Source organism: Cygnus olor, chromosome 2 (genome assembly GCF_009769625.2).
Source record: "Cygnus olor isolate bCygOlo1 chromosome 2, bCygOlo1.pri.v2, whole genome shotgun sequence".
Lineage (NCBI taxonomy): Eukaryota > Metazoa > Chordata > Aves > Anseriformes > Anatidae > Cygnus > Cygnus olor.
The window spans coordinates 133,790,851-133,812,612 of NC_049170.1; the positions used below are offsets into that span (position 1 = coordinate 133,790,851).

General features: G+C 35.8%; 1 protein-coding gene across 2 annotated transcripts in view; it reads right to left on the reverse strand.

Moving 5' to 3' along the window:
- MMP16 (matrix metallopeptidase 16) overlaps positions 1–21,762 on the reverse strand; it is a 200,228-nt gene that overhangs the window by 68,481 nt on the left and 109,985 nt on the right. For both annotated transcript variants that reach the window (XM_040546312.1, XM_040546313.1), the window contains exon 4: positions 16,299–16,603. In XM_040546312.1, the coding sequence (XP_040402246.1) occupies positions 16,299–16,603 (305 nt within the window). The remainder of the gene's footprint in view (positions 1–16,298; positions 16,604–21,762) is intronic.

Below are 21,762 nucleotides of genomic sequence, written 5' to 3' on the forward strand. Positions count from 1 at the left end.
CGTAGTTTTAATTACTAGTAATAAAAGATTTCACAAATTATTCTGACTCATGTATCAATATCAACATCTCTAAAAAGTGAGAAGTCGAGCAGTTGGAAAATATCCTAGGGGAGGTAAGCATGCTGCTTCCCCAAAAGGTGTAAATAAGGTTCTGCAAATATACTGCTTACCATTTTGTTTCATGCTTTGAGGAAACCCTGCTGTGACAATGAACCTAAAAAGACTAAAAACATCTACACTTATGTTGAGTCTTTAGCTCCCAGGATTAATTTCTGTCCATCTCCTGGGATTAACTTCTTCAGCATGCAGGTCTACTAGCGAATTTTTATACTATTCTCAGATGACATTTGCATTCAGATAGTAATGAAGCCACATCAGTTAGCAGACTGAAAAGTTCTATTTTGTATGCGTTCATGGCCATCTTTAGTTACTAATTATTTTAAATAAATCAAATTAAAAGTATATTGGAATTTTTAATTTTGTTATAAAAGATCTTCATAAATGATTTTTTCTCAGAAAACTCACACCAGTCAAAAGGTTTGAAAATAAAATGGTTATTCTTGGAACATTACAAATGACTAGGATGCTAAATAACATTTAATCTATTTTTCCAGTAGTCTCAATGCATTTGCAAATGTTGCACATACTATAGCAGCCATATCTATTTATATTTTTTCCTGTCTTCTCTTTGTTGCTGTTTTGGTTGTTGCTGTGGGAACAATAAGCTGTAGAAATATTTAAAACTTATTTCTGAAGGCTGTGAGAATGAACACATGCTGAGATTGAGTGTTTGAATATGTGTGTGACAAGAGCATGTATCACATATTTATCATCTTTCTTGCATGGTCCTGTCCTTAACGGTCATTCATGTGAAGGGAATGGACATCTTTCTACCACTCCTGAGTGAGTGCCAGGGAAGGAAAGGATAAAAACAAAAGGGCTTTAATTGAGGCTGAGTCCATATTAAAATCAAATTCTTGCCTTTGACAACAACAAATGTAGATTTTGACTTAAAGGCATTCAGCTAAAATGCTGGCTTGTTAACACTGCAGTTACTTTTGTTTTGAAGAGATGTTTTTGTTATTGTTGTTGTTGTTTTAATTTCCTCTAACATCCTGTGTATCCTACTATAATGAGAAATATGTGCAATTACTAGGAGGAAGGTCAAAGTCATGCTGCCAATATTCACAATAGATGTAACTTGCCATGGGGCAGAAATCTGCACAGGTCCTGCAGATCACTGAAATCACCCAAATAGAACCACGCAGAATTTAATTTATGTATGAACTATGTGTTGGCACTCTGCAGAGATAATTTTTTACCCAGTTTCAGTTAAACTACTGAGATTAATTATATCATGCTCTAATTTAATTTACACTAAAGCCAGGTACAGGTTGTTATTCCTATCCTACTTAGCACATATACATGACTAAGATTTTTTTAAAGATAAAGTGACATAGCATTGTATATATATTTGGGAATTTTATGTGAGTAGTTCTTCTTTCTTTATAGTTGTTTTGTTTGTTTAGTTCCTATTAAGAGAAAAAATCATGATAGAATTTTCCACGTATTTTTTTTTCTTGGACTGATGGTGACAGAACTGGGAATTAAGAATCTAATTGGCAAAGTGATTAGGAGAAGGAAAAAAATCATTAAAATTCTATGATCTGAGAAGCAGGTATGATTTCTTAGAAGGCTATAGACTTCAACAGGAGACTTGATCCAAGTGTATATCATATTTAAATGGAGGCAACATTGAACTGGAGATAATAAATAGGGAGAAAGTGACATAAAGAAAATCTTTTGTTTTACTTTGTTAAAATTTACACATATGAAATGCTATGATCTATTGGATAAATCTGCTGTCATCAGAGGGTATATCCATACACCTGTTTGTTCTACTTTACATAGAGGAACCACTGCAAGAATCTATGGCACTCAGAGAATGCTGTCATTTTGACACTAGTGACTCTTGCCATCAGCATGAAGATAGAGGCCTCAGAACCTGCTGTGGAGGGGAAGCCTCCAGGATGAATGATTGTAGAGAGCAGCTCCAAGGGTGCTGGAGAGGCTAAGATGGTTGGGCAAATAAGCTGTCCTCTTGGGCCCCACAGCAGAAGAGAGCCTATGCAAGACGATGCTTAAAGAGGAAGATAAAGGCAGGAGATAGCTAGTCCTGCCAAAGTGCAGAAGAACTTGAATGTGGGGATGTTAGATGGGGCAGAGGCTGACCATGATCGTATGTCCCAGCACACTTTCCCTCCTGTTGGTAAGGAGCTCAGCAGGACTCCAGCCTGGGGGGACAGAAGCTAGCACAGACTGGGAGAAGGGGAAATGCCATATATCCCGTGCCTTTGACAGCTCTCCAACCACGGCTTACCCGTAGAAAGCAGGGAGCTGAGCACAAAGTCACTGGGGACAAACTGGTCCCACAGCTGCTCTGTCACATCCTACACTCAAGCAGGTGCGGGACCATTATCTCTCTCCCTGTGTCAGCCAGCACGGCCAACCCTATTAGCAACATAAGTGATCATTAAAAACACAAAACAGCTAAGAACTGTCTGTTCATATATATCATGCCTGTTAGTTCTTCATGAAGCTCAGGCCCCAATATTTTTACTGCTTCTGTTAGAACTGCTAGCTGGTGTAAAGCTAATGACATTAACCCTATGTAATATTGCTTACACACCTTCAGTTTCCTGAATAGACAGTGCTTACCCCATTTTCTTATCAGTTCCCCAACTGCATCAATAGAAAGGAGATATATATATAATTCTTATGATAAGGGAAAAAAATATATGTTTACATATTACCATATTACCCATGACACGTTCAAAATTTAAGTTGTTAAATCCTTTGTGGATTACCATATTTAAATCAACAGGAAGGTGTTTGTCCTGTCATACGACAGGGATAGCCTGCACCAGTAACTACCTTCTCTGAGCGTAATACTGAACTGTTCCCCCAGCAGGCATCTGTGCTGCTGAGATAGATTTCCTTGGACCCCAGTTGGTGCTATTATTTGAAAGCAGTTATTACTTCAGTTCTCCTTCTCTAATCTGAAATTGCATGGTTTCAACATTGCAGGCAATATATCTCTAACTACAAAGGAACTCTATGAGATTAACTCAGATATAAACATCAACATTTGGTCAGATTGATTCCTCCCCCTGAGTCTGCTGGCTTCTGACTTAGGTCTTTTCATTTAGGCCCATGGCAAAACATTAATTGTAAACTACAAGATACAGATTTAATTCTGTGTACAAAATCAGGAAGCATTCATCGTTTACTTGAACTAGAGACTTAAACCTGTCCACTACGACAAAACATTTTGCACAAACAATATTGTTCTTTAATTTAGCTGGTTCTTTTTTGATCTTTCTGTTTTCATCTTTTCCCCAGCCTGATATTTTAGCTGTAGATGTTTCCAGGTACTGGTGTTAAATGCTCAGCATTTTTTGAAATGCAAGCCACTTAGGAAAGAGTCTAAATATAGACTTAAAAAAAAAGAAAATGGCCTCAAGAACATATGGTTTAAGCATTTTGAAGTACAGAATTGACAGGGTAAAGCACAAATTATTCTCTAGATTTGAGAACGCAGACACTGTGAGAAAGTCTTTCATTAGACAGTCATATACTACTCTTAAAAAAAAAAAAAGTTATATATGAGGTTTCCTTATATTTAGGGTTAGCTTACATTTTACTTTTCAACAATAATATATTAATTTTCTCCCTAACAGATAAAGAAATACATAATTATGTAAAGTTCTTGTCTCATTCTCAGGAAACCATGACAATATACATAGTACTTGGGAGTGTGATTTTTCCAATTCTGTTTGCCTCTGAAAAGGCGGGAAGAGGAGGGGTCAGCACAATAATGATATCCTATAGAACGTCTGTGGGAAAAAGTCAGATTTCTTAGAACCACTGTCTTGGAGAAAAAGTCTCCACAAAGTGGTCCCAGCAGCCAACAGAGACTCTAAGATCCAACTTGAGATTTGGAGTGCCGAGCCTAGTACCGTCTTCAAACAGCAAAAATGCAACTTTCTATTTAATGGGACAATTTGAGGGTCATAGATATTTTTTTTTTAGATATTCACAGATAATTCTCTTTCCTAAATTATTTCTACTGTCTCAGACTGATAACGATATAGTTTCAAGCTATTCTTCTCTTGTTTTTATTTTGTGTGTGTGGTGTGTGTGTGTGTGAACTGATTTTGCCTTTATGGCAATTTATTTGTGATCAAAGAGATAATTTCCTATTTGTTTTTAACCTGGCATGTTTAACAGTATGGATTTTCATAAGGTCTCCATAGCAAGCAGACCTGAAATGAACCTGAAATTCAGGCTGTGGTGTGAAATCTCCTAGAAGGTCATAAAGCAGTTTCTTTATAATTAGCATTAGTGTATTAGTATTATTTTACGGTATACATTTTTAAAGAAATACTGTCTTTCTGATAGATGATGGAGAACAGAAAAAGATGTATAGGGGATAAAAATAACACTAGAATATGTTGAATCATTTCCTTTTTCCCCCTTTTCAATAACTGTCATGTAGAAGATTTATATGAAGCTCTCTCAGATTCAGGACCCAGACTTAAAACCTTCTAAGCTTCCTGCTAAGAGAAGGGAAGGTAGGAGCTAGATTTATTTGTTGTGTATGAGGTCTTCCTTCCTTCCTTCCTTCCTTCCTTCCTTCCTTCCTTCTTCCTTCTTCCTTCCTTCCTTCCTTCCTTCTTCCTTCCTTCTTTCTTTCTCTCTTTCTTTTTTCTTTCTTTTTGTTTTTCTTTCTTTCTTTCTTTCTTTTCTCTCTTTCTTTCTTTCTTTCTTTCTTTTCTTTCTTTCTTTCTTTTTATTTCTTTCTTTCTTTTTTCTTTCTCCTTCCTTCCTTCCTTCCTTTTCCTTCCTTCCTTCCCTTTTCCTCTTCTCTTTCTTCTCTTTCTTTTCTTTCTTTTTCTTTTTCTTCTTTCCTTCCTTCCTTCCTTCCTTCCTTCCTTCTCCTTTCCTTCCTTTCTCTCTCCTTCTTTCTTCTTCCTTTCTCCTTTCTCCTCTTCCTTTCCTTCCTCCTTCCTCTTCCTCCTTCCTTCCTTCCTTCTTCCCTTCCTTCCTCTTCTTTTCTTTCTTTTTCTTCTTTCTTTTCTCTTTCTTTCTTTTCTTTCTTCTTTCTTTCTTTCTTTCTTCCTTCCTTCCTTCCTTCCTTCCTTTTCCTTCCTTCCTTTCTTTCTTCCTTCCTTCCTTCCTCTCTTCCTTTCCTCTTTCCTTTCTTCCTTCCTTCCTTCCTTCCTTCCCTTCTTTTCCTTCTTCTTCCTCTTTTCTTTCTTTCTTTTTTTCTCTTTCTTTTCTCTTCTTCTTTCCTCCTTCCTTCCTTTTCCTTCCTCCTTTCCTCCTTCCTTCCTTCCTTCCTCCTTCCTTCCTTCTTCTCTCTTCTTTCTTCTTCCTCCTTCCTTCCTCCTTTCCTTCTTCCTTCCTTCCTTCCCTTTCCTTCCTTCATTCTCTCTCGTTCTTTCTCTCTCTCTTTCTCTCTCTTTCTTTCTCTCTCTCTTTCTCTCTTTCCTCTCTTCTCTCTTTCTCACACAGTAACTGTACGTGAGGTGTTGTGGGATCAGGAAAATAATCATGAAGAGGTGACCCACATCTTCTATGCACTTGTTCAAACCACATCCATCTGCCCCAAACAAAACCAAAACAAAACAAAACAAAAACCTTTCTAGCATGCTGCAGAAAGAGGAAAAAAAAAACTCATGGAAACATCATTAGCTTCAACATATTAATGTTTAGCAAACTCATGTTAAACCTACTACTCTCAGTATACAGGTGTCTGATCCAATGAATCCAGTTTGGGAAGACAGTAATAAATTTTTTGTTGTTGCATAACCAGAGACAAAGGCCTCTAGACGACAACAACAATATTAATAATAATGGTGTGGTCTGTTCCTTTTCTATGCATACCTGCAATGGTTACAGAAATTCTGTGAGGGGCCATTCTGTCTTTCAGCTAAATGTTTCCTTGGCAATAAAGTTAATGTAACAGACAATGTGAACTTTCATCATTCATTTCCATACAAAGTCAGCCAGTTTAGTTTTAACAGTTCTCATAGCAGTTTAAGACTGGCTGATAGCGAACTGAGGCAGATGGCAAATACAAACAGTTGTTCTACTGGCCTAGTATGTGGGAAATAACCTCCAGTCGTAGTTCAAATGGATAACTGAGTTTGCAGCTTCCCTAGCTACTCCACATAGGCTTGCAATGGTCTGTGTTTGCCTACACAATGATGGAAGCATTATGCAACTTAGTGGACCTTGTTACACTTCATTTTTGATTACTGCCTGCATCATGACCATTTCTGTTTGGCAAATAAGCCACAGTGTAAATACCACTTGGATCTAGACACTAAAAGCACTGTGTAAGATGTGCTTAACAGACTACATTTCCATTGCTTTAATTAGGAATACAACAAAGTCCATCTCTTGACTTATTCCTTAGCCTCTCTTTCAGTTAGCATAATAGTACACTTGGCAATTTTAGGTCAAGACAGAAACTGAGAGTATGATATTGATAGCCCCTGGGATTATTAAATGAGCCAACTAAACACACATCTAGGACACGGGGCTGGATTCATCCACATCTCTGCCTTCACTGAGTGCCAGTGTTTAAGTTTCCCTTTTAACAACATGTAAATTAAGCACTTTCTCAAAGGTGAAAGGGTTTTCCATGAAAGCAAAAACAAACAAACAAACAAACAAACAACAACAACAAATAGAAAATGAGATCATTAGCTTGCCAATGGTTAATATTTTCCAACATCTGGCTTCCAGATAGTACATGGGATCTATTAGACAGATCCACTTCTCATGTCTGTATATTCCTGTGCCTCATGACTGAGTCCTCACAAGCTACCCAGGGCAACTTATGGATGCATATATTGCATCTCTTCAATAACCGAAGGGGTCTTTCTATTCCCAAGTGCAGCTCTACATCCATAGCTCTACATACCATAGTAATACTTTTAAGTACACACTGAATGTTTCAGAGTTATCATTTTATGCAACAACTTGGGGTGACTGGACACGGAACAAGTGGGTGTATGCACACCAAACAAGTAAATCCATGTAAGATTTGGAAAGCTTGAAAACAGATTACCCTGTTAAATTCTAAGAGCATAACATGCACTTACTATTGGGGAAAGAGTGATTGCCTTTCTAAATACTGAAAACCTTGAGGTTAGCATAAAAAACTATTATAGTGTATGAGTTGATCCTGAATTTCAGGGAGAATGGTGAAATGAAAAAAATCATCAGTTACTCCATTTGTCTGTAGCTTTCAAAGTTCTTTAAATATTTTCTGGCTTCTTCAGCATTGTGAAATGCTATAAATGTAATTGTTTGTTGTTTGCCTATTTTATAATAGTGCTAATTACCTCTTTTGCATTCAAATAGATTTAGTTTAAAACAGAAGTTGGGCTTCTTAACCTTACAACCACACATAAACAAAGCTGTAACTTCAACAAGTTAGGTCTCTTTAGCCTGGAAACAAGATATGACCAAGATCCATAAGATTATTAATGGCATAGATAAAATGATTAGGGAAATACTTCCTCATAATATGAGTATCAGTGTACTTAAAGTGAATTTATAAATGGCAACTTTAAAAATCAAGAACAGATAGTTTTTCACGTCTGCTTAAACTATAAAACTCATTGCCACAGGATGTTGTGGATACTAAATGCTTACACAGGTTAAAAAAGAGATTACACCAGTTCATGAAAGGAAATCCCTCAAAGGCTATTAAACACAAAAATATGGCCTCTGGCTCAGAAAGTCAAATGAGTCACAGATTGTTGGAAGCTAGGTGTGAATATGCCAGGGTTTTGTTGCCATATGCTTGTCCTTGCTTTTATCCTCTTTCCTAGGTATCAGCTAATAGCCCAATTAAAAATAGGTTGTTTTCTAGGAACCCATGTTGTTAATTCTGTGTTTAAAATATATAGATAAGTATGATACTATATATATATATATATATATAGGTATATATATATATTTTTTTTTCAAAGAACACAAACAACTTTTACATATTTGTCCTAGTACAGAACTGGAAAACAAGCATGTGATGACTACTAGGTCACACTGTTTGATTGCAGATTAAATTCAATATTAATAAAAGCTTATTAAAATAATCAAGTAAGAAAGAGCACTAGCCTTTATGAAATGAAATTAATTTTAAAATTGTAATACAGAGCTTCCTTTAATCTGAACTGCTTAGCTTGCTTTCTACCTAACCATAGCATATGACATGCATTGTTTGAGACGCAAATCCCTTAGGAGATATGGTTTTCACAACTCCACTAGTTCATATTTCCAGCAGCATATATCTGCTGCACTGTGACAACCACATTGGCAGCCAAAAGAAATTTACTACAAGTTGATCTATGCACTTCAGAGATTAAGATTTTCATAAACTTTTCCTGGCTGCCAACAAAGAGCCCACAGCATAATCTATGCACTAACTAAAGTCCAAGTATCTATCTACATTAGATACTGTATTTGCATCAAATCCCGAAAACTTTTGCTTGGCAACATGAGAGATCTATCAACCATAGTACAAAGTGACAGAGTTTTGTTTGTTTTGTTTGTCTGTAAAACCTGATAATTTTTGAGTACTACAGAGTTAGCAAAAAATTACCAAATCCTTAAGACGAGTTTTGCACTCGTTTTCCCAAAGACAGGTCACGTATATAAAAGTTGCAAATATTCCACATGAATGTAAGCATGCTACAAACATATTCTCCTTACACTTAAAAGCAAATGTACACCAAAAATACCTATTTCTGTAATAGAATATCATTTGCTATTATTTTGTGTTGCTTTTTTTGTTTGTTGTTTAGAAGACTTCTTTCTACAGGAATTTCAGTGTCTGTGTAGTACTTGCCATAGTAATTTGCTACAGCACATTACACAAAAAAAACATTGCATTCACCTTTTATTCTACTTTCTCTGGCAGATATCAAATATGAGGATACGAGTAATACAAATGAACTTCACTGATCTTACTATTTTTTTATTCTGAGGAGAGATTATACTCTAGTTTTGCTAAGTATTTTTTGCCACTGGAAGTCAGACCTTCTGCAGTCAGATTTTAGTCAGCAATTGGTACCTTAAAGCATCATGTCTAATCTGCTTGAAGTCTCAGCTCTCTAGACATCCTTGTTTTCCCCAAGAGCTACTTCTAAATCTTACTGTTTTAAAAAGCTGCACATGTGTAAGTAGGTCAATCTTAAATGAATCTAGTTAAAAGTACTATACTCTCCATTCCAAACTGGTTTAACATCCCTTAAATAGGTTTAAATGCATTCAGTAATTTCCCAGAAAAAAATAACTGATTTTAAGAAGAGGTTAAACTAACTTAAGTGCATTTAGCCAGACAAATCTAAAATCAATTTTGATAAACCAATGCAATTTTTTGAAGTTGAAGCAGGAGTTCATGCTTTAAGTTAAGCCTTTTAGTTTCTGGCAGATAGCCAAAAATGTTTTCACCACTTCTCAAGTGTGAGAAAGGAAATATATATATTAAGAAGCCATACAAAAGTATGATGATATGTATTGCTGATGGATTTGTCTATTAAAATATATCTTCATCCATGATGGGCTGCTCTCTGAAAGTCTTCTTTCTGCCCTATTTACTCGCCATAATTTTTAGGATTCCATCTGAGAGCTTTACTATATTTAATAGGAATTATGTTTGTAATAAATATATAATAAATCCAGGTAAAAGAGATTAATGGAAAATATATAAGGTCAAAGTGAGGAGGAATAACAGTGCATCTCAGTCACCATTCCCACCTGATAGAAATAGTTTTGTGTTTCATTCAACAAGCAGACAGCAGTGACATTGAACTCCAAAAATCATCACAGCCCTTCTTTCCCAGCTACTTGCTTGCCAAGACAAAGCTCTGAGCATAGTCATTAGTTAGGAACCTGTCTTCAGTGGGTTGGGACTGCCAAAGATTATCACAATTTTACCCAAACTTCATCTACTAAATGTCTGCTGGTATTTACCAACAGAACTAGTCAAGACACACAGATTTCTAAAGATAAGCTAGCTTTGTCTGAAGTCACTGTTCAGAAGACTGCTTTCAGTCTCTTCATCTGTTCCTCACTTAGGTCTTACTTCAGAAATTATAAATGATGAAAGGTCTGAGATTCATTTAGCTTTTGGTACTGCTCACTGTTAAGTTAATGGGAAGGGTTGCAAAATGAATTGAGGTTAGTGCTTGTCCTCTTCAAGGCTTTCCAATGGATTCATCAAAATAATACAGCAAGCAAGCAAGCAAGCAACACCCCTTACTCCAGAACACTCTAGCTAGTTATCCTATAATAGGGGACATATATCTACTTTATCACTTCAAAGCAACCTCAGTGTGTACGCTGCTTTTAGCAACTCTGAGATCAGATGTTGCCTCCTCTCTTTCTCAAAAGTCCTGTAGTGGGATCCTAAGCAACCTTCATTCACAAGTATGAGGCAATGAAATCAAATCTAGTGAGTCCTGTATAAAATATATGTTTTGTTTTCTTTCTAATTTGGATTTTTTGAAGTAAACATAGGAAAATTGTCCTGCTGATTTTTTTTTAATGTTTCTATTGCTATATACTATTGACAAAGCAGATCTGCAAGATAAGTCATATTCATAATTGTGTTATAGAAATACATCATCCATTTTTTCCAGTAGCAAATATCTATGCTCAGCAGATATTATTTAAATTTCCACAGATTTATAAATACTGCTGCTCAAAACCCAAAGTAAAATGTGAAGAGTATAAGTAGAACCATATAATTGCCTGTTTTACAATAGGGACAGCATCTTGTCTCTAAGACCTTGAGAACGTATATACATCATGCTGCAGTAACTTGGAGGATAGGGGAGGAGGCTCTGAAGCTTAACAACTACATAATGAAGCAGCATGTCCAGAAATCTAGCACACTGGTTATTCTACTAGAATCTGATACTTCAACCCTCTAATTATATTGCAGTGCCTTAAAAACTTTACGTGTTCCAGATTTAAAAATGGCCAGATGAAGACAACGTGTGACAGAGCCCTGTTAAAGCCAACAAGAACACTACCAGCTTCAGTACAGGAAGACAGGGCACAGTAGAGGATTTTTATGCTAGCAGCTAACAGTAGAGGCAGTCCCTGCCTCCTCCCATCCCTGTCAATGACTTTGAATTTCTATACAGTGATTTCAAACATTTGCAACTGAAAGTATACTTTGAAAAAGATTTCTGGTTAAGGATTTTGACAATACTATACCTCCAAAATATTGCCACTCTTAGCAAGATATCATTGTCCTTTTCTGGATACATCATTCATTGTCTAAATATTTTTCACTCCAAAAATGAGGTGATGTATATCACCTAAATGGATTGGAGTCATAGGGGCAATGAAATCTCTTCCTCGCCTCCAGATTGATATATTAAGATTTCTTCCTTTTCCCTTTTTTTCCTTCTTTTTCTTTCCAGCACTTAAATTCAGGAGAAAATAAAGTGTTTTTGTTTGTTTGTTTGTTTGTTTTTAATAAATACTGATTTTTTCAAATAAATACTTATGTCAGTTGATGTTGCTTATTTTCATCTGTTTTTTTTGTTGTTTACATCTCTAATTGTACATACTGTATGACCTCTATTTCCTTATTTTATGTTTGTCTTGTTATTAATCTAAACTGTGTTCTCTGCGAAATATTTTCCTGTGATTTTCACATCCTTTCTGACTTCCTGTTCCTGACTAGTGTTTCACTTTCAATGTTTGTTTCTTCCATCCTCTTCTCCTACTGCAGTTGCAAAGTGTTATCAAAATAATCTTGAGACTAAACAAACTAAACTTTCCCTGCTGCAGCCCATACAGTGCTGTGCTCTGCACTTGTAGCTAGAACAGCACTGGTATCGCACCAGTGTTGCGTCTATTGCTGCGCAATACTGGCACAGCATCAGGACTCCCTCCAAACCCCCAAGAGCCAGCAGGCTGGGGGTAGGCAAGCAATGGGGAGGGGACATCACCAGGGCAGCTGACCTAAACTGAACAAGGGGATATTCCACGCCATGTGATGTCACACTCAGCAATAAAGGTAGGAAAGGGGAAGGGGAGGAGTGGGGGGAGCTCTCATTATGAAGATGTCTGTCCTCCCAAACAACCGCTACGTGTACTGAGGCCCTGCTTCCCTGGACGTGGCCAAACATCGCTTGTTGAAGGGAAGTAGATATTTTTTTCCTCTTTCTGTGCTTTCAAGCAGTCTTTTCTTGTTTTGTTCTTGTCGTTGTTTTTTTCCTCTTTATTTTTCCTTGAATTAAATTATCTTTTTCTCAACCCATTGGCCCCCTTTTTTTTTTTTTTTTTTCCTTTCCAGAATACTTTCTTGTCCTCCTCTTCTTCTTCTGAGGGGGAGTGAGAGCAGTTGTGGTGGAGTTCAGCAGCCCAGCAAGGTAAAACCAGCATCGTTTGCAATCACCAACAGCACTATGGAAGTTCAGAGAAGAATTCACTACAGTTTAGCTGGAGTTAAGGTATCAGCCGTACTCAACTTATAGGGTAACCAGAAAAAAAAAGAAATAGATCATTATAGAGAATCTGCAAGTGTTAATTTGTGTGACCGGAGTGGTTTTTTTCTGAGCAACAGGCCCATTAGTCTCTACTCCTACAAAAGTCTTATTCACTCCCCAGAATGAGGGAAAAGTGCAGACCCCTCAAAGCATAGACCCTTTTCGCCAGCTTGTTAAAATAGGTATACAAGCCACAAAAAATGACCCTGAAGTGATAACAATGGAAAGCAGCACTAAACTGCAGAGATTATGTGTTTATATTGAAAACGACCCCTCAGTCCAGAACGTTATTGAAACCAAGCAAAACAAAATAAAATCAAGAAAGCATGATAAGAAAATGACAACAACAACAAAAACCCAGTAATAACAAATCACCCAGAGTATGAGGACACTGCTATTAACTAGTCAATATAAAGTAGTTTAGGAATATCTTTACTCAGAGTACTGAATTTGTGTACGATATTTTATATTCTTGTTTTGTGATCATTATATATATATATAAAATAAAATAAAATAAAATAAAATAAAATAAAATAAAATAAAATAAAATAAAACATTTTAAAAAGGAAAACTCTTTCTGAAAGCATTTCAAGGAGTTGCTTGTCTTTTCTGAGGTAGAAAGTATGCAAGCAGTTTTCATTAGCAGAACACTAAGAGGTGGAAAATCAGGCTAGTACTTTTCAAGAGGACCTAAGACTTGCATTTTGCTGCTAAATAACCAAGCTAGTCTATGTTTTCAAATCACTCTGGAATAATAGAATTGTAATCAGAGAAAATGATTATTGGGGTGAGATTTAATTCAAAAACAAAAAACAAAAGTTTATGACCAAAGGTTTTTACCCTTGTATTGGATTTCTAACAACACTACATGGAGTTGACTATTGAAGGACTATGGCAGTAATGAAGCTTAAAAAAATGACACTCGCCCGGGAAAAATGACTCATGGCTAAGATCAGAAATATATTTTTCAACATTCTGCTTTTCAGTGTTCTGAGACTGAGCTCAAGATGATAGGGAGCCTAAGAGAGCTGTAAGTCTTTTCTTCCTGTCAATCCCAAATGGCATGCTTGTCTTCTTTTTCCACCTGGAAGTTTTTTCCAGTCACAAAACAACAACAACAACAACAACAAATGTAGACATTCCTTCAGGATTCCTAGACCTAAGCTAATGCAGTAAGACCATCAGCACTGGCCTACCTGATAACTGGAAGTCACAGACAAATAGCAACTCTGAGTACATATATCAACTGTACTTAGGTTGGTATTTCTAGGCTGACAATCACATAGTACTTTCATTTAGACAATAGCTATGACCTAAGATCCAATGTATATACAATTTCAACAATGAAACTAGGATTTGCCAAAATTCTTCAGAACACTTGCATTGATAAGATATTTATTTTAATTTTAATGTATTTTGCAGAATTTTTGCAGTCATAAACTATTGTGGGTTTTCTATCTTGACTATCCCATTTTAACAGAAATCTCTCTCCCTCATACAGGATATACGAGCACATCAAAGTACGTTATTACACTTGCAAAACAAATTTCCTGTGATATCTGTTGACACTTCATGGCATAGATAACAAAACTTTTTTCTTATAAAAGGTCAATCTTCTAAGATACATAAAAGCACAGTTTTAATGATAGTATCATTTTACTTTCACTTAAATTTTTCCTTCAAGATATTTTAAAATTAGTGAATACAAGAAATAGCTCTTGAGAACTACTCTACAAAACACAACCACAAGAAAACACATTAAGAAATGCATGTCATTTTGCACTCTGAAAAATATCTAAGGTAAAGTAGAAGATAGCCAGAAGGTCGCACATTTTCATAGAGACTAAAAGTATCCATATGTGGAACTGTTCCAAAGGAGTTATCACATTTTAAATTGACACCTTGCCTTCAACATACGCATGTCTGTAGATTTTCCTGAGTGCTTAAGTAATAACTTAAAAAACATAGAACATTATGTGCAGTGTTGGTCTCCCACAGAGCCCATAAGAACACCTTCATTTAGCCTCACAATGCTGTGACTATTTACCTGAGCTGCACAAACAGAAGATTCCCACTGCTGTTTCTTTGATCTGAGTTTGTGGAGGGCAAATATAAGCAGTGCAATACGTTTTGCTCCAATAAGAATCTGGGGCTCAGTCCATAGGAAATAAGCTTCTTGAATCCATTCTGCTACTAAAGGCCTCCACAATGCAGTATACTGCTCTTGCTTCACTGACCCTTACACAATACAAGTATTTCACCATCAGAATCATCACAATATCCTATTTATACCCCTGAACTATTAAGTTAAAACTTTGTTGTAAGCACAAGGCTACAAATACTTAGACTTGGAAGATGGAAAAGAGAGGAAGGAAAGGAGTTAAATAAAGTCCATAATTGTTCACAAATTTGTTTTAACATTCATATACTACAGTTTTGCACTTAATTGTCATCTTTATCATCTTTTGTGTATCAATAGCATCTTCTTTGTGCATCTGTACGTCCTCTTCTATGTGTCATTGTTTGCTGAAGAGACTCTCTCAAACTATGTAAATGAATTAAAGAGATCTACTAGGACAAAAGGGGCCAAACCAGGGAATGCACAATAAGTCTACACAAAGGCTTTTCCTTGATACTGTTCTGCAGAGATAGCTTTAAATTAGGCTTCTTAGATAACAGCAGTAATTTAATCACATGAATTTGGAGCTCAGCAAAGGCCAGATTATTCTTCTGCAAATAGTATCCTTAAAGAGTATCTGTAGTTTTCACTTAGCAAATTTTAGGTGTACCAACTGCATTATGTAGTCACTTCTTTGACTCGGAGGCATTTACAACTTAAATAAGGAATTATGAATCATAGAATGGTTTGGGCTGTAAGGGACCTTAAAGATCGTCTAGTTCCAAACTCCCTACCACGGACAGGGACACCTCCCTCTAGACCAGGTTGCTCAAAGACCCATCAAACCTGGCCTTGAACACCGCCAGGGATGGGGCATCCACAGCTTCTCTGGGCAACCTGTGCCAGTGCCTCACCACCCTATGAGTAAAGAATTTCTTCTTAATATCTAATCTGAATCTAACTTCTTCTAGTTTAAAACCATTACTGCTTGTCCTATCACTACATTCTTTGCTAAAGAGTCCCTCCCCAGCTTTCTCTTATGAGTTCCAAAAAAAAGGTTCAAAAGTTATTGGGAAACACTAATTCTGTTCTTGGAATAGCACCCTTAAGAGCTGACTTTAAATGCTACCATTGAATCACCATTAAGTAAAACAGAAGACTAGGTTTTATACACATAGGTATTGGTGAGAAGTGTCAGTCGTTCTTAATCTTTCTTATATCACTTCTAATGAACATTCAATTTTCCCTAAACCTAAATAAAATCCACATGGCCAACAAGTTCAAAATGAAAGTTATGTAAACACTCATCAGTACAATGGTTGAATGAACACAAGGGTTCCTAACAAGAATTTAATGTGTTTCAAGAGAAACACTTTTTCACGCTCTAAGTTACATTTAGACAGAAACTTTCTGCTGTTAGAATCTTTTAGATTCCTAATCGACCAATTAACTGAAGATATTTCTAAAGCAACATAAACTTAGAAGAGAAAACTATGTGACTTTAAGGACAGTGAAGCATGGAAATAGCTGAAAATTCATGATACACTTTAATTAATATTATTTATTTTGTTTAAACTGAAATCTTCTCTTACCATCATGATTAGGATTTCCCAAAGTCCATGGCTCATCTGAGTCAAAATGAGTGTCTCCCCCAATTCCTGGCCCAGGGAAATATGCATGGGCCAAAAATCCTCCCTCCCCGTCAAAGGGAGAACTGTCTCCATGAAAACCTGATGCAAAAATGATTGTAATATCCACGTCCCTCTTGCCATTTTCTAATTCAATATAAGGAACTTCTTCAAATGTTAGAGGAGTTACATTCTGCCACACATCAAAGGCACGGCGAATGGCTTTACGAGTTTCAGCATCACCTACTTTTGGAGTGACGTTCTTAATGCTGAAAGAAACAGAGAAAGAGTAAATAGATTAAATTTTACAGAGTGGTAAGTGACACTGCTCACATCCATTTTTCCCTAGATAATTAAAAACACAGTGCTTTTAATAAAACATGCTAGTGTGGATTTATATTCCTTAAGAAAATTATTTTTAAACAAGCAGGTGAGAAATTACTGTGTAAATTTGTTTAGCCCTTTATGCTAGTTGTCTTTATATGTTAGCTGACTTATTCTCAGCAGTACAAAAATCTTATTTTTAGAACATTAAAAATATTTTTAAATAAAAAAATTCTTAACAGTGGGATAACCAGATTAATCAACCACTGACTGTTTACCTCCTGGATCACAGTTCGAATATATCACAGCTGAAGAATGGCATGTCATTTCTGATCAAAAGCTTAAAATGTCTCCAGTTAAATGATTTTTTAACTTAGCGAGTCCATTAACAATAGCAGAGCTCCATACTGTGACTACCAACCAATTTTTACAAAGACTCAAAAATGGTTCTTGTTTCATTTGGAACTGGATAGATAATTCCTTATCACAAATAAAGCCTTTCTATTTTATAACAGGCTATGTTCTTTAATAATCTGATTGCTTTTATTAATCTTTCATAAAACTGTAGAATTTGTCAGAAAAATCATTTTATAGAAAATCAATTTTATGCTAATTCATAAAAAAATATAGTTAAACAAAAATTTCAGTCTCCACTACTTCTACAGTTACACACACACAAAAAAAAAGGCAAAGAAATGTCAGAATCACTGTTGAGTTCAAAACGGAATTAATCTGCATTACAGTGAAATTATCTTAAAAACAAACAAAACTACCCTTCTTTATTTATTTTTATTACTTAATTCAAGAAAAGAATGCCAATAATCAGATTCAGACCTATCCAATTTCCTCTGTCATTTCTACTTAATTCATGTGCACAACAAAGACTGTTTTATTATTATGTCTGTATTGAAACTGCTGCAATCAGTTGCACTTTTTTTTCATTTGACATGTGCTTTGCTGAACATCCATCACAAGTTTTAGAAGTAACATTCTGGAATGCATGTAAGATTTCTGTAAGTTTACACAACGTGATGTGCTGATGGAGATCACAAATATTTCATTAATCAGCCTGAGAAGATTCATGTACTTGATTATATGATACTGAAAGTTTATAAAAATGGAAATAAACCTTTCAAGTCTAATCTAATTTTACATATATAGTATGTAAAATACTTATTGAATTCCTCCAGTTTCATTATGTCATTTTAAAACTAACTTTGTCAGATCTACAATGTCCTGTCACACTGATACCACTCTCAGAGAGGAAAAATCCTGTCACCTAGACCTGGCCCTATCCTACACAATGCAGATGTTGTGATTCAGATTGCTTTGTATGCCTTTTTCTCCTGATTTTGTCTGGGATAGAGTTTCATCTTAGAGGCTCATATGTTTTTAGAGGCTCTTGTGTTTTAGGATTTTTTGATGAAAACAGTGTTGATAACACACCAATGTTTTTGGTTGTTGCTGATCGGTGCTTGCACAGACTCACAGACATTTCAGCTTCTTGTGCTGCCCTGCAAGTGAGGAGGCTGGAGATGCACAAGGAGCTAGGAGGGCACACGGCCAGGACAGCTGACCCAAACTGGCCAAAAGGATATCCTATACCAAATGGAGTTATGATCAGAAATAAAAGACTGGGTGAAAGAAGGGGGAGGGGTGGGACATTTGGAGGAATGGCATTTGTCTTCCTAAGTAACTGTTATGCTTGATGAAGATCTGCTTTCCTGGAAGCAGCTGAACACCTGCCTGACAATGGGAAGTAGTAAATGAATTCCTTGTTTCACTTTGCCTGTGCACATAGCTTTTGCTTTACCTAATAAACTGTCTTTATCTTAACCCATGATTTTTTGTACTTTTACCTTTTTGATTCTCTCCCCTGTCCCACTGTGGGAGGAGTGAGTGAACAGCTGTGTGGTACTTAGCTGTCTGCTGGGGTAACAACACCTTTCCTCACAGTTATGTATTCCTTAGTACTGACTCATCAGTAATTTTATGATTACTGTTTGTGTTGATTTTCAGGTAATTAAAAATTGCTGGACACACTGGACCAAGTATCAGGCCATGCAGAACCCCTCTCTAAAAGCTCCCTACTTTGTGAATTACTTTTTTAAGATGTTTTAGAGAGTTTGTAACCTACCCACCGTATGTTCATTGAGAATGTACAGTATTTCACAACCAGAATGCCATACAGCACTAAATGAAAACACCTCACAAAAGCACACTTACACTGCCACTACCAGAAACTTAACAACAGTTAATGTGCTGCTTTCCTAAGAATACCACTATAATGTGGATGAATTTTTGCATTAGTCTAATCTTGCAGTGTACTCTGTAAGGCACATAAATTGTCCCAAGCACAGCTCACTGAAGGATTAGAGCCTCTGTTTCTGCATATACAGCAAATGAATAAACAGGTTTTTATAGAAAATAGAATATGTCTAGCGAAACTGCTATTTTTGACATAGTAAAATTTCCTCTGATAGATTCAATTTATTATTTAATTGTTTTCTGTTTAGAAATCAGTAATGGATCAAAGTCACACTTTGGGGTTATGCAAACGATCAAAAGGATACAAGGAAACTGATGAAAACAGATTGGATAAAAACAGATTGGAATTTTGTACTGGTGGTAAACTGATCAATTGCTTGGTCTAAGAGGAATTGACTCACATTTTAAACCTCATCACTTTACATTTTCTTGCTTTTTCAGTGCACAGAATTAAGTTTTAGTCATTGATTACAAATGAAAAGTTAAGCCATTCAACTAGTTTCACACACATTAACTATGGGTGATTACCTATAGTGGGGGGCCTTTTCCAGGAGCTTCAGCTATCAAATTACTTTTGAAATAGCATTCTACATCTCAAGAGTCATTGTCAAGAAAAAGTATTTTTCAGAGCATACATTCTGTATTAGAACAAGACATATTTCTGGCTTCCAAAATGGTCTTCTGGAGAGAGTAAGATTATAATGAAAAATGTAGCTTCTAAAAGAAATGAAATAAATCAATATTTATTCCAATATAGGAATATTTCCAGAGATGGTTGTCCTTTTTAATGGGTTTAATACAAGTCAAGTACAATCCTAAAAGGGCAAATTCTAATGTTATTTGTAATACCAGTGTGGAAGTTTTCTGGCTGGGAAGCTTGCATAGAATATAGATATGAAATCCAAACAACTTTACGTTTCTTTCATGGTGTTGATCTTCAAAAGGGAAGTATGTAACATGATAAATCCATACAATGTATCAACTATCAGGGATTTTACCTCTCACCTCTTAAAAGCTTTTGGTTTAGACATATCACTGCAGTAGCAGATAGTCTTATGTGATCCTTTCTCACATGGCTCTAGGTCTTAAAGATAGAAGTCACCTAAAATAGTAGTTGCTGTCACTGGTAACATGAAAAGAGGAGCTAGGCATCTTACACTCAAAGTGTCCATATAATGTGGCTCAAAAATATTCGGGACATGCCAGCTCAGAATCACTCATATTGCAAGGTGGTAGCATAGCAAGCCAAAAGCCATCATAATAAGAAAATGGTATTTCCTAAGAACTGCTTTCATAACCTCTCTGTCTAGTGATCATTTCACAGGAAAGAAATTCAATTGAGAAATCTTCAGTGCTGACCTTGAAGTGATTTGCAACGAAACCTTATAAAGAAGCTGAAGACTGTACTTGCAATTCCTTCCAATGGAAGTTTTTTAGTAAGCAAATGGAAAATAAGTTGAAATATTTCTTTAGACGCCATTTTTTACAAACAAGTATACTGACTGACATTTTGCACTGATTTTGAAAGCTGTTATTCTTAGACAATCACAGACATATTCATTGAATAGTGTTTTGTGTTTATTATTGATGTTTAATGCAAACATGGTTTTCAACCTTGCAGTTGCTTTAGTCATAGTAGTTTTTAAATCCATCTCTTGTAAAAGAAAGAAAAAGATTTCATCAGTGATATTCACTTTTCACATTTAAGTAGTATTTATACAGATACATGAAGAGTCTTGTTTGGGAGACTGCTATCCTGAAATTCTGCCTCCTCTTGATTTTAGAAAAGCTTTGGGTTTTCCTTCTACTCCTCCCCCTCTTCACCCAAAATAGCCTCCAAAAAATTCTCCATCTTTCAGTGACAGATTTTTGGCTGCAACAGCTTCAGGAGGCCCTGTAAGGCTGTCAGGATATACCTCACATGACTGTGTAGCATCACTCATCTGAAATTTAAATACAGTATATTAAGAATCACATATTTGCCATTAAATTTCACTGTTTCCTTCCTTTTCTTATTGTCCTCAGAGCAGCTCATTATATTTTTCACATAAATTGCTACAATCCTGTATATAAAATCAACACTTCTGACCAAACCAAAACCCAAGAGACAGCTCAGCAAATGCTAGGTAAAGCTCAAATACTTTTGCATAAAGCTTAGCATTATTGCTTACCTTAGCAGTAACAGTCTTCACAAGAGTTATAATAACTTACTGATAGACATGGCCTGTAGACTGTGATACTTTTATTCTTCCCTGCATGTAATAAATACTGTTCTTAAATTGGTTCTGTGCTCATTTGTGCATTAAATACAGAGTACAGGATTAACAATATCTTACTACCCTGTTATGATTACACTGGATACTAATGGGTGCTTTTAGAATTATTAGGTAACTATAACGAAGCAAGAGGACTTTTTAATTCTTCTAGAACGCGAATATATCAATTAAGTATAAATTTATAGATTATTTCTACAATGCCATTTCTTTCAAACATTTTAAGATTTTCCCAAAATTTGGGAAAAAATTACTATTTTCCCACAAATGGGAAACTCTTCTAGAGAAAGAAAGGATACAGAAGAAAAAAGATCAGGAAAATTAACTGAATAGGTAAAAACATGCAGTCTGTAATCCATACGAAGTAGTCAGCCATTTCTAGATCTATACTTGATATGAAACAGTTAAGATAAAATAAATTGAAATATAGCTTAATTTTAAATAACTTGTTGAAACGTTAGCTTCTCATTGTCATTGCTGTCAATCAAACCTAAAATGAACTGAAATTTTTCTTCTCCCTTTTTTTTTTCTTTTCCTTTTTTCCCATCCCAGTCTTACTCCTA